The sequence below is a fragment of the Vanellus vanellus genome (genome assembly GCF_965231255.1).
Source record: "Vanellus vanellus genome assembly, chromosome: 3".
In the NCBI taxonomy this organism is placed as follows: Eukaryota; Metazoa; Chordata; class Aves; order Charadriiformes; family Charadriidae; genus Vanellus; species Vanellus vanellus.
The window spans coordinates 6,678,669-6,692,160 of record NC_138907.1 but is presented as its reverse complement, the minus strand read 5'-3'; the positions used below and the strand labels follow the sequence as shown (position 1 = coordinate 6,692,160).

General features: G+C 38.7%; 1 protein-coding gene across 1 annotated transcript in view; it reads right to left on the bottom strand.

Moving 5' to 3' along the window:
- PLCB1 (phospholipase C beta 1) overlaps positions 1-12,661 on the bottom strand; it is a gene marked incomplete at its 5' end in the record, with an annotated part of 178,892 nt that extends 166,231 nt beyond the window's left edge. The window contains one exon of the mRNA XM_082480225.1: positions 12,578-12,661. Within this exon, the coding sequence (XP_082336351.1) occupies positions 12,578-12,661 (84 nt within the window). The remainder of the gene's footprint in view (positions 1-12,577) is intronic.
- Positions 12,662-13,492: the final 831 nt, after the last annotated feature.

The following is a 13,492-nucleotide window of genomic DNA, read 5'->3' as shown; positions in this document are numbered from 1 at the left end:
AACTTGTGCCCATTGCCTGTCGTCCTGTCACTGGGAACCACTGAAAAGAGCCTGGCTCCATCCTCCTTCAGCCCACCCTTTAGATACTTGTACGCCATAATAAGGTCTCCCCTCAGCCTTCTCTTCTCCAGGCTAGAGAGTCCCAGCTCTCTCAGCCTTTCCTCATAAGGCAGATGCTCCAATCCCTTAATCATCTATTTTTCATCTATAAGAAATATTTCTAAAGTGTAACACAGTATTAGGTAAAAGGAGTCAGAAATGCTTTAGACAGAGTCAGACTCTGAAGAAGGAGATCAGAGACACCCACTGCCTTCTAGGACAGATCGTGCTTGGTACTTGCAGCAATAGTCAATGCCTCAGGTGTAACTAAAATTCAAGGGCTTTTCTTCCCATAGAAATTATCAGGGATGAAAGGATACCATAAATCATACCTGAAAGTGACGTTACTGGTTAACTGATTAACTCTCTCTGTGATACACTTACTGCAGAAAAGCAATTGCTTTTCCCAAAATAGCTTAATCCAGTTCCATGCTTGAAGTGAGAACATCGATACATCCAGTTTACCAGGAATAGATTATGAAAAATAATAAAGCTACTTCTTTTTCTATGATGTAAAACTTTCGAGGAAGAGAGAACGTGTGCCGGCAAAAAGCATACTTTTCTTCAGTAGAGAAATAAGAGTTAAGCAAACTTATACTTGTACAAATGATATTTAACTTTGGAGAGGACTGTGTCAATATGCATTTCTGAATTTAATTCTAACTCTGAGTTCTGAAAATGTGGGGTGAATTCAGAGATTTCACGTTGACTTTCTACAATAACCACAGTACAAGACATGGGATATTTAAAACCATAAAATGTTATTAATCAATATTTTTGTAATACTTATGAAGGCCTGAAAAATTCTGTTAGTATTATGTCAGCAACTGGGTCAAGGGGCCAGAAGCATCCTTAGCAAGTTCGCAGACGAAACCAAGCTGGAGGGAGCAGCTGATGTGCTGGAGAGCAAGGCTGACAGGTCCCTTCCAACCTACAGATTTCTATGACACCATGATTTCTGTACCAGACATGACGACTTGCGTTACACAAATTTACCAGAGACAATACCATCTACTTACTGATACATACTCAGCACCAGCTTTGCTGAAGACGCTATTTCTCCTTACAGTACAAAATCAGATTGACTTCTGGAGGAAAGGGAGGGATATATCCAAATAATGTATTCAATTTCAATGCCATATTCTGTGAAAACAGAATTTTATATAAAATACAGGGAGAATGAATTGTATGTGCTAAGGAAAAGCCTGGGGACAAAACCAGGGCCACCTCATTCCTCTTCTGACCTTTCTCACAGTTCAAGTGATCCAAATCCAGCTTCCCTGGGACTCTCATGCTCTCTTGACAGAACATTAAGAAAATACTGAGCCTGCATATTTTTTTAGTTCTCCTTCTAAGCGTCCATATTCGTCAGAATTTTTTTTAGGTTCATGGTATTTTAAGTTTTAAATTGGTTGCAAGACCCTGTGTTCTAACAAAAAACAAGTGACACTACAACCCATCTAAGTAAAATCAGACCAAATGTGGTATTTTTCAGTCCTTCTGGATGTGGTTGTGATTAACGTGAAAGTACTTCATATCTCACAGTGTGCATGTGAATTTAAGTAACAATTTAAAAATGGCAAAATACCTAGAAGCTACAACCATGCGCAATCTTCCTCTAGATGTTTTCTAACTCACTAACATTTTTATCAATTTTTATTAGCTGCAGATGGTTCGTTATTTTAAAAATGACCTTTAAGCACACACATTTCCTTTCACTGCTTTTTCTTTCTCAGAATACTTTGAGATTTTCTTCAATACAATTTTAAAAGAAGAGGTGAAGAGATAGCAGAGAAAAAACTTCTCTCATTTTCATGTTACTTTTGTTAACTCGTTTTCTTTGGTCTGTAGGAGGCTATTGGAACTATAAAAAGTCTTAGAATGAAATTATTTCTACAGCCGGTCGCACAGCACGTAAGGGCAGGAATAGCTGGAACAGCAGCTTAATTTTCACTTATCTATAAATCTCATATGCATTGTTCTTCCAATTCTGAATTGCTGCATAGAGTTATTTTAATAGGGTTACTTCAGAGGTTGAGGTACAATCAGCTATTTATCTATATATCATTTGTAAAAATCTAAGACGCTTGTAATGAGTTGAATGAGAGGTATTGCATGAATGCCCTCTATGCTTTTTGGAGTGCTCCATAAGGGCTGGAGTACGATCACTTGCATTTTAATGCATTTTTTTAGCGGGTGGAAGTATGTACATCCAGACGGTCTATAATGCTGAATGCACCAACTATCCACCCCATATAAAAATAACAGATGAAACACAAAAAGCTGTAATTGAAAACATCTGACTAACGAGCTGTTTATTATTGCAAGATTTCAGTCACATTCATCAGGAGGAAAAAAAGGAAAAAAAAAAGATATATCTTGCTTGGCAATGCAAGCATTATTTTGCTCTATCTTACCTGTTTGTGAGACATCTTTTGCTATAATTTTTTCAATCATGAAATCATATGGGATGCTTACTGGTAAAGGCTTCAATTTACCTGATTTTAATTATTGCAAAACCCCACTATTCCTATTACCTTTAAGTCTTTAATTCTAGGAAACTAATTTGCAGTATAGCAAAGAAAAATAAACTATTTCAAAGATGATGCAGCAACAGGCATATTTTTTTTCCTTCTTGGACTGTACCAGATACTCAGCTCATGCAAATCAGACTGCGAGCTTAAAACAGACTCTTACTGGCACATCTATTTAACTACGGACTGCCAACGACAAGTTCTTGTGCACTGTCACTTGTCGCAAAACCTTCACTACATCTTATTACATATCAGTAACAATAATTCAGAAGTAGAAATCTATTTAGACTCTCGACATTTGAAAATTGGTGCAAAATTAGCCAGCACAGATGAACTTATTTCCTGCAGATCGCAACAAAGTTGTCTGGGCTCATGGTGACTCTCCAGCTCAATGGGAATGACAGCCAGGGTACCACAAAGGCAAAGGAGCACTCATTCGCTGAAAGGTCCCTTGACTCTGAAAACGTGACTACAACCATAAAATCAGCTAAAAAGCCACACAGCAAAATCATACAGCAGGTGCCACTGCTTCAGACGGTAAAGTTAAGAGAGAGGAGACAATGTATAATGAGAACAAATTATTCAAGATTGCTTTTTAAAAGCTGGTTGGCTTCAATTTACTCCAGAGAGGATGATCTTCTGTAAGTACATTTTAACTTTTTATATAAGTATCTAACAGAAAAAGACTAGAAACAGATTCCTGTTTTAGAAGACAACATGACTACTGAGGAAAAGATGTAAAATCTACAAGGAATATGAGTAAGAACTACAAATATGTTTTTTTGGATGAGAGAGAGAAAAAACAATGAATAAATGCAGAAACTGGATTTGGGTGGTTGTATGACATTAATTTTACTACCTGTGAAAGTACAGGAAACGTATTCAGTCACTGCTAGGCAAAGAACATCCAAACACTGTCTTTGGCAAGCAGCTGCAGAGAGAAGGAATTCTTCAAGGGATGCCATGGACATTATTTTAAGCAGTTAGTTTTGTACTCTATGGTTTTGAGAAATAATTGATGAAGGGGATATAAAAAGGGTGGCTGAATTGATCTGAGATGAAACTGAAAGAAGAACACAACGCATCAACTTGGAGAACAGTCCTGATGGACCCCAACTACTACATACTTGTGAGCAGCCAAACAACATGAGAATACCAAGACAAGGACGATGGAAAATCAGCACAAGGATAAAGCAATGGAAACAGTCCCAAAAGAAAATGGACTATATGGTGGTCCCCGTGAAAAAATATCCAGATGCAGACACTTTGCTGCGGTCAGCAACTTTGTGCATCTGAATTATTCACATGTGTTATAGAACCAAAACTCACTCATAAATACATGTCTCTCTGCCTATACATTTGCAGGTACGGAGTATTAAGACAACTATATTTGGAAGTAGCTTCAGCAATCATTCCCAACTTGGTCATTCAAGCTTCTCTGTTTCCATTAGTTTTTCTTACAGTTCACTGGAAAACCAACAGGGACAATAGTTGTCGCTCCTTAAAAAGCAGCCAAAGGATAGTTGCCACCTCAAAACCTTGCACGATTTTGAAAACGTTGAAAACCCTGGTGTAAGTACCTATACAGGCTGATGTACTGGAATGAAGAGATAACTGGAATTCTGCATTAACTCACATCCTTGACAACTCTTCTCGCTTCAAAGAGGTTAACCTGGATTTACAGTAGTTGAGAAAGGGTAAAAACTGGCAAAGGAAGTTCAATAGTTATTAATTATTTTTAAATGTGCCTTCTACAAACCATGGCAGCTTGCAAAGAATTCAATTTCTTGCATTTAGAAGGTGGATCAGCACTTCTCTTCCTAATATCACTTGCTAAGTGCCAGAGAGACTTCTAGTTATCCAAGAATTTAATGAACTACATCCAACAATTTAAGGCTGTTTCATTTAGATAAGAGGCTTTCCAACTTAAAGGATAAAACAGCCTTCAAGGGAGTGGAAAATAAAACACATTTTGGTGTGTATAAACTACCCAAGCAGTTAGTTAAGTCTAAAAATCACATTTTAGCTGGGGGAAGTAGAGTAAATAGGCTTGGCATGCAGGCTGCAGATCAGAAGAGTGCACGGGAGGCTGGAAAAAATTCCAGGCCACACTCTGTGCTCCCCCCTTTGCCGCATTTCCCGAAGATCCCCAGTGGAGTATTCAACCGAGCAAAACTATGCACTCCAAGGTTTGACCAAACTATTTCTGAAAGGTTATGAAGTCCAGTGCTTTTTGAAAAGGGAATTAAAAATATTTCATGCACATAAGATTCTGACATTGAGGGTACACTTTATCCAGTTGGATCCTTTCCAACACGTCCTTGGAAAAACAAATAGTTACAATGCACGCAATTGGGAAAGGAATATTCTGCAAATACGAGAATATCCTACATGTCACTTCTCCAAAACAACATAATCTGACACCAAGGGTTTTAAAGTAAAGTTGCATTAAGATGTATCTTAAGTGGACACTAACTTAAAGACTGAATTTAATAGCTTCTCTAAAATATTTCTGTTGTTGGAACTAGATTTTCAGCTACTTTAAAAGAGTAGCCTGGTGCTTATGCAGTAGTTTACTTTTTTTTTTTTTCCATGGAGTTTTAACAGACAAACCAACTTGCCTCAAGCATTTGCCCACAGAAAATATTAGTGAAAAACAATGGTCCTTTTGACACGATGAAGCAGTGAGGTGTAATCTCAGATCATACTCGCTCAGGACATGAATGCTAGTCTGCAGACAATTTAACATGACATTTAAATATACTAAATCATGTAAGATGTGGCTTTTGCTCTGGAAGACCTCTGCATTTCTGAAACACACTTTTGTCTTTCCAGTTAAGTTGGGGAACTGTTGTATTCACAGTGCAAAGCCAATTTCAACAACGAGCAACTAACTGCCAGCAAGGAGCAGGAGACAGGATCGGCTGAAAGTGCAGCAATTGTAGGACGATTGATGAAGCCAGGGTTTAGGCTAAAGCTGAAAGGATTTAAGGGTTTTGGATCAGACCATCAGGGAATGAGATGCACAGTTAAATCCCTGATGCTGCAGCTTGCTAAAACTGGTTATCCAGAAACACACACAACTCTTTCTCTGTGCAACAGGCTGTAGGATCAAGCAAAGACAACTTGACCCTGACCTCCAGTGGTAATTGTAATATGGCTCTACCACACAGTTCTTATGTTTTACAGCACACATTATTATAACACATCAATGCCTTGCATTTCTTGAGTTCTTTTTTTTTCCCTCCTTTTTTCCCTATCTTTTAACAGGAAATAAGGAAACAAACAAAAGCCTGAACTTCTCCTGTGGCCACAGAGATCAAAAATACTGAATTTCCTCCCTCTGTAAATTGAGTTTTTCTGTTTTGCTTCTCTTAAAGCCTACTGAATTTCATTTTTCTTATATTCCCATCAACAGTTCTTGCCTCACTGAATGTGTTAACACAGCAGAAATCTTTTTTTCTTTAAATCATTTTTAGAAAGAGAAATAAATGTATGCTCCATACTTACACATCTAAATAGACTCTGAAGTGATGAAGCGTATAACCTCATTGCATTAATAGGAATAGAGTTAAGACTTTCCCTTTCTTACATGATTATGTAGCCGAGGATGCTACTTTAAAAAGGCAGACGAAACCAGCCCCATATTGGCTCACAGTAGGAGTATATCTTGCAATAGAAAATGGCACAATGCCCTTTATGTATTTATACCTCCTGGAATTTAAAAGCATTAAGATACACCTGGCTAATAATTCTGTCTGCATGGCAGTGCTTCCCACTGACTGCATCTGAGGCCTCCTCATCGTGCAAGGAGTTTGGGAAGGGATGCTGCAGTTTAGCCATCCCCCACCAAGCAGACGGGGGTCGTGTCATATCATATTTATTTATTTATTTATTTATTCTCTCCTCCTCCAGTGCAGCCTTTCCTTCCAGTGTTGTCAAAGTTTTCTCCTCTCCAGTGGTGCAGGCGTTACCATATTATTTTTCTTTCTAGCTTTCAATGTATAATGTCTCCAAAGACGACACAGTGGTGACATCTATATGCCTCTTCTATGAGGCAGAAGTAACATATCTGAGGTCTGCTAAACATTTAAGTACCCTTTGAAGATTTATGAAGGTGACAATTTCAATCCTGTGGAGATGTATGCGACTGCTGAACGTGCTGTATATAGAAAACTATGGAGCAAACGCTCCGCTGGTGTGAAATAACAGCATCTGTTTGCCCGAGGTCAGGGCCTCCCATCACTTCACTACCGAATTGCACACTTGGACTGCTCTGGTCTAGCCTTATTATTGTACATAAATAGATCCTAAGAGCTCATGCGGTGCACTGCATTTCTAGTCTTTGCAATTTGTATGCAATATGCAATATTACCCTGTTGTTTTACAGCAAATAGCAGCTTGGTGTTTAGTTATTATTTTTTTTTTGTAACTACAAAAAGCCTGTGGAAGCTTTCTGTAATTTTCTGTAACATTTAACTTTTCAAGAGAGACTTCTTATAGAAAACTGAATCCCAATAGTACTTTGAAAAACTCTTCCAAGTCTGTGAAATTGGATCTTTACAGCAGCCTTGCTAACAAGGCGACCTGGAATGACAGTGAGTCCCAACCACTAACACGTGCAAAATGGGTGACTTGCCCACAAAAAAACCCAAACCCTTACAGATAAAAATCTTGTGTGTAATGGATTGATATTATAAATAGAGCTATCAATAGTGCCTGGAGTCAGTCTAAATGCTTAAATAATGACTCCCCAAAATAGCAGTAATACAAGCCCTGTGGCACACGCTGGCACCTATCTGAGACTATACGGTGTGAACAATACAGGGTCAAAGTCATCTAGGAGCCTTTTTTCCCCTTTTCTATATTGTCCATATCATTTAGATACTTAAATAGGTTAGGGTTTGTTTTAGTTGTGTGGTTGGCTTTTTTGAAAAAAAGACCTAAACTCATGGTTTTGGCAATCTAGAATCCTTTGAGAATATTGTAAATTATTTGTATAATAAAAATATACTTATTTATATAACATAATTTATATTGGTACCATGATCTGGTTTTAATCTTTATACACTGGAGGAGTGCTGGTGGCATCTGCCCTTTTCTGTGACTGCTTGAAAGTGGCTGCTCGCCATGCAAACACAAGTAACAACAGGGAGCAAATCCTCAGTAAAATTTTAACTGTCTCTTTTGATTTTGTTTTTAATCCTGCCTCATAACAAAGCTACTGGAGGAAGGGAACAACAATAAGTTTTGAAAGAGGGCTAAATGTAACCTTGAGAAGCTTGCTATTTGGGAAGGAAAAAAGTACAGCCTCACACCTTCCCTTGGAAAAATACTGTGCCTGATAAAACAAGTAGTGAATGGAAGTATGCTTGAGCAAAGTTCTGGGCAGAATTCCCAGAAGAAATTTATTTTTGGCTTATCAAGTTTCTAATCTGTTTTTTAAACCAGGCTACTGAATAGGTATAAATCTCCTGAATGGTATAAAACTCACTATAGAGACAGAAACTTTTAGACTACCGTGGATGTCATCTACCCAGATATCTGACCTACCGAGTCCTTTAATTGCAATTCTAATGAGATACTACTGTAGCTTGTCCAAAATCAGAATCGTAATAATGTTTCAAATGGATTTAAAAATTTTTTTTAAACCACAACCAAAAACCCCCTCCCACCTACCACTGCGGGCATTTTCAGTATTAATACAAAAGAACGGAGAAATTTAAATTATAATGGAGAAAATTTAAGTTATAGAAATTTAGGACAACTGACACAAATAAACTTACTACTGCCCCCAAACCAGTTTGCTATGGCCAACTATTTTGCTGGAAACTTTAACAAACGTCTTAATGTCACAGATTTAGTTTCTTGATGTTTTCCATCATTCAGCACCATCAGGCAGGTTACAGCCTAATCTGATACAGCTTTTCTCTGCGAGCCCTAAATAAAATGGAATTTCTATGTTCTTCACTTTATCTTTGCTCAGCCTTCAAACTCTGGGAACTTGATCTTTATTTTTTGATACCATGCCTGGCTTGTCATTCTCTGAAAACAAGTGTAGTGCAGAGAGTCTGATTCAGCTGTCTAAAGACCAATTGCATGCAATACCAACGTCACTCCTCCCAGCAACTGCAGGATCAACTCTCCCGACAATCCATAAAGCCGCTCTATTGCCTCATTGGATGGTCTCACAGAATAGTGATACGCGCGAAAACGTTAGATGAAAATGAATAGTATGTTGGAATAAAATAGAAAAAGTGTTTGAATTTTCTTTTAACATGTACATTTCCTTTAAAAAAAAGCATATGCCAATGGCAAGTCTACAGCAATCCAAGATGATATTTTTGAGAAGAGGTATTTGGTCAGTTTTTGCCTCAGTGCCTGACTTTGCTGCCGCCATTTTGCAAGCCATTTGAAATTTTGTTTGCTTCTTCCATCTGCAGAACTGATCTAAGATACCCACGTCTTCTGTCAAGAGTCCTGTGATCTATGAAGCTGGAAAGTGCTATCTAAGCTCTTCATTCATTTGGTACCTTCCAACGAAAAGCTCCATTCTTGACAGATCTAAAGTGCATAATACCTAATAACAGCTTCCTCCATCTTCCTGACTGTGCCTCTTCTCAAACTCTCTTTTCATTTCTTTAAGTTTTGTTCTTTGGATCTTACTCAGCCTATATGAAGCTGGGTGTAACAACTCAATCTGTATCATTTTTCTTAGAAGTCAGGGAAGATCATAGCCCAATTCTTAGCTGTTGGCCACACTTGCTCTAAGACTGTGAGGGCAATACTCATACAACCTTCGCTAGGCACGTAATCCCAGAGAGGAAACCAGAGACACAATTCTCCCAGATCAGTTATTTAGTGTTATATGATAATATTTGAATGCTCTTAAATCCCTAGACATCCCATTGGAGTCAGAAGGCTTGGCTGAGATCAAACCCTTGCGGTGCCATACATGGAAGCTCTGCTTGTTCTTTCAGCAACCTAGAAATGTAACAGCAAGTTCGTGCTCCAGTGAAAGGAATGAAATAGATGGATAGGGAAAGGATGGAGCACAACAAACTTATTTGCTTTTTACTGAACTCAGTACAACCTCTACTGATAGGCAAGCCACTGCCTTTGAGATGAGGCAGCTGCTCTGGAAGGATACCTGCTGACTTCATGAACTAGGAAGAGGAACTAATGAACTGAACAGATCTCGGCTAATTTTATGATAAGGAGAAAGTTGCAATCTTGCACCTTAAAAGAAGGAAAAGAAAAAGACTTTCTTAGACACATCGGCATGAGTTTTCTGCTGCTTCTCTTGAGACCTCCTCCAAGATCCTTTCCAGACAATGACATATGCTTACTGTTTCAAAGGAAAACAAATGTCTCTCCAAAACCAAGTTCATATTTTTTAAAAGCTCAGAGCAACTCAACATGCTTGTTCCCCTCAGATCAAGTGTCAGCAGCAGCTGAGCAAATACCTGACCAGAGCATATTTTATTAGATTAACTGTCAGGCAAATTCTCTTTTGCCTTTAAAAAAAGAATATGGCCACACACAAAAAAGGGAAAAAAGAAAAGGAAAGTAAGAAGGACTTTTATAGGTGGGTTTCTATAAGGATTGCTTAAAAAAGCTTCCAAATACTAAATTAATGCCATTAACGGAAGCACTATGCAAGTGGACTTAAGAGATGCTGAATATAAGATACAAATACAGCTTAGGGTCTGGCTGACCACCTGTGGTGTCAGCAGCCCACGCTGCAAACCATATCCATCTACCTTCTGGTTCACTTTGCTGTGTCTAGACAGAAGTGGTATAAAACATTTACAAGGTAATGCAGCAAAATTACAGAATAAAATGTGAATTTAAAGCTTTGCTCAAAAAGTAGCTCAAATATTAGTATACTGTGTGGCTCGAGTATCAATATCTGTTCTGCATGCACTAAAAGACAGCCCTGGGGTTCACCTTGTCTTCCGAGCTCCCAAGCCGTCAGGTCAGAGGAGCTGCTGGAGCCCACCACATCTCCCCCTGTGCCTACAGGTTCAGTCTGCCTTCAAAGGAGGGATATGCTCTTAAACTTCACCTTGCAACTAGAGGGAACGTAGCTGTGGGGTGCCCAGCCTTCCTGCAAAACAGTTATGATTTTGAGACACCAACTCCAGTTAAATCCAGGTGTTGTAAATGCAAATGTGCCACCCCTCCCAGTGAAAAGGAAGGGCTGTGTTCAGGACTTCAGGGTAGTGACTAATGGATTTTGAGAATAAAAGAGCATTCGGGATGAACTACACCGGCACTGTTTGAGAAATGAAGCTGTACCATGGGGAACAAACTGTATTAACGCTTGCTTTTGTGAATAATCCCATTGATTTTACCATGAAAGCCTGAATGAGTAAGTCCCACATTCACATGACAACAAAGGCAGGCAGATGCCCGGGGAATACAGGAAGAGTTAGGTAGGTGTGGGCTGCTTTAATGTGATGTTCTTAGACAGAATATAATAGCCATGGGGCGATGGCTTCCCACCCACACAAGAGTAATTAGGCAATACTGAATCAGGCCACGGATAAGCAAAATGTCTGCTCCTTCCTCCTCTTGCTTCAATGGTGCTGATTTCTCTCGTGATCTTTAGTGGGAGCTTTGCAGAAAAGGAGAATGAGTCCAGAACAAGGTTCGAGATGGGTATATATCACTAAATTTCTGGTCTAACTCCTGTTGATGGTGGGAGCTGGGCACACACCCAGGGTGTCAGCGAAACACCGAAGCAGGCGCTTAATTGAAGCACCCGAGCAGTCCCATTAAAATCAGTGTACTGCAGATTCACAAGTAAGATACCCAGAAATTTTGCCTTTTTTTTTTTTAAAGGAATTTAATTCTATTTACATTTACTGTAAGAACTATTTACATATCCACTGTGTCTGGAATAGGCTTTCATAAAAGGAAATACAGGTGGGTTTTTTTCTTGTTTATACATACCTGACATATATCTTTTTCAAAAGTGTGACATTTTAACACGGGCTTATAAATAGGAAGTGCTATTTAGAGAAGGGTATGCATTTTTGTAAGAGTTCCGATTTAAAAGGAGCTGAAAATAAGCCCTTAAAATCTTTGAAGAACTATATTTCTCAGGTACAAAATACTGAGAAAGCTGATTATTTTTCAGGCAGTAGAAGAAACGAGTAAGTGGCTTTGATATTTATAAGACAATGTCACTTGCTTTTCCCTTTCCAAGCCTTATTTTAAATATTCAGACTTGAAAGTAGCAAGACGCTTCTCCAGGTTTTTAGACACGAAGAATGAAGTATTTCATAATAGAAACAGAAAGGTTTATTTGTTACCTCACATGCTGTCCGAGCAGAAAGCAGTGGAAAAGGGGATGGGGAGGACAGCTTACATGCCCGAGACAGTTTTTCCAATTAAGACGTTTTTCAAGTACAGTTTTTTAATAGACTTCTAACCTGACTCAGATAAACCCGAGACCTAGACCTGCTCTCACCAGGGGTTTGTTCTTGCAATTAATGCAGGCCATTTTCTAGAATGAGAGAAACGTTTAAGAAAGATTAATTCTTAGAGAAGAACTAATTTCTGCACTAAGATTCAAGAATTTGGCCAGCATACTTTGTGGACAGTAAAAAAACGCTATACATGTAAGATTACTGTCAAGATACCAGTAAATATAAGGAATGCTCTCAGAAGGTTTTTCAGAAAATAAGGGTTATGGGTCTGAACCCACGTCCCTAATTCACTCCCTTTTATATCTCAGTAATGGAAGACACAAGTATTAGCTCTGATTCCTTGGTAAAAATTGAGCTTAATGGGGTAGGACCTGTCTCCGTGGACTTCTACTGACCCTCAGCCTCTCTGAGATTGTGTGGAAGAAAAGGGGAACCTCTGCTCTGCAATCACTGCAGTTTCATCAGGGCTTTAGCACCTACCCTGAGCACTGGCCGCCACTCACTCACCTGAAAGTCTTTCCCAACTGGTTTCCCAATCTTGTCTGGACCCTTCCTGCCCGTTATTCTTTCTGCATCACTACTTTTTGGCATATGCTTTGCTATCTCAAGTGATCAGCTTACAGTATACGTGAGTCTCATGTAGGCTTTTGTATTGCTGATTTCACATTTGTGTATTTTAACTGATACTCTCCGCATACTCAGGGAAAGCTGTAAGAGGAAAACCCAGGTAGGGTTGTTCATGTCAAGTATGGTTATAGCCGTATCTGTGCATTTTCAAAATAAAGAAGGAATACGCCTGCCATGCAGTTGGATGGAGATGCTTGCACTAGCTTTGGCACCAGTTTATTTTCAAGTACACCAGTGTTTATATACACAATGAGAGGGCACGTGACTATACATGCTATGACATAGTTGCAATTTTAAAAGACAACATTTGCAAAAAGGTATCAATTTTAAAATTCATTTTATGAGAGAAAACAGCAGCATCTTAAATAACACCATCATGTACGATACCATGGACATAAACGTTAGAAAGCTAGAGCTTTCAGGGTGATAGTTCTCTTTTTTGCCAAGCATTTCCTACTTGATGCTGTATTTCAGTTCTTTTTTTCAAATTTCTTTTAAGAGCCACCACATACTTAATTTGCCTGGATTTCAGCCCATGTGGCTCCCACTATATTCTGCCTTATGGGAATTTCAGCAGCTGACATCCTTGACTTTCTTTGGTTGAAAGGAAAATTAAATATACGCCATTTACTCAGCCTACATATGCTACAGTTTTCTGTTACGCTAACTGTTAGGCTATAATAGCTTGGCCTTTATTTGCTATTAACAGGCTTGTAATTGTTTTTGATAAAATAATGCAGTGTTTGTTCAGCTTTGCAAAATAGAAATACATAAAAATACAAGCCAGAGGAGTTA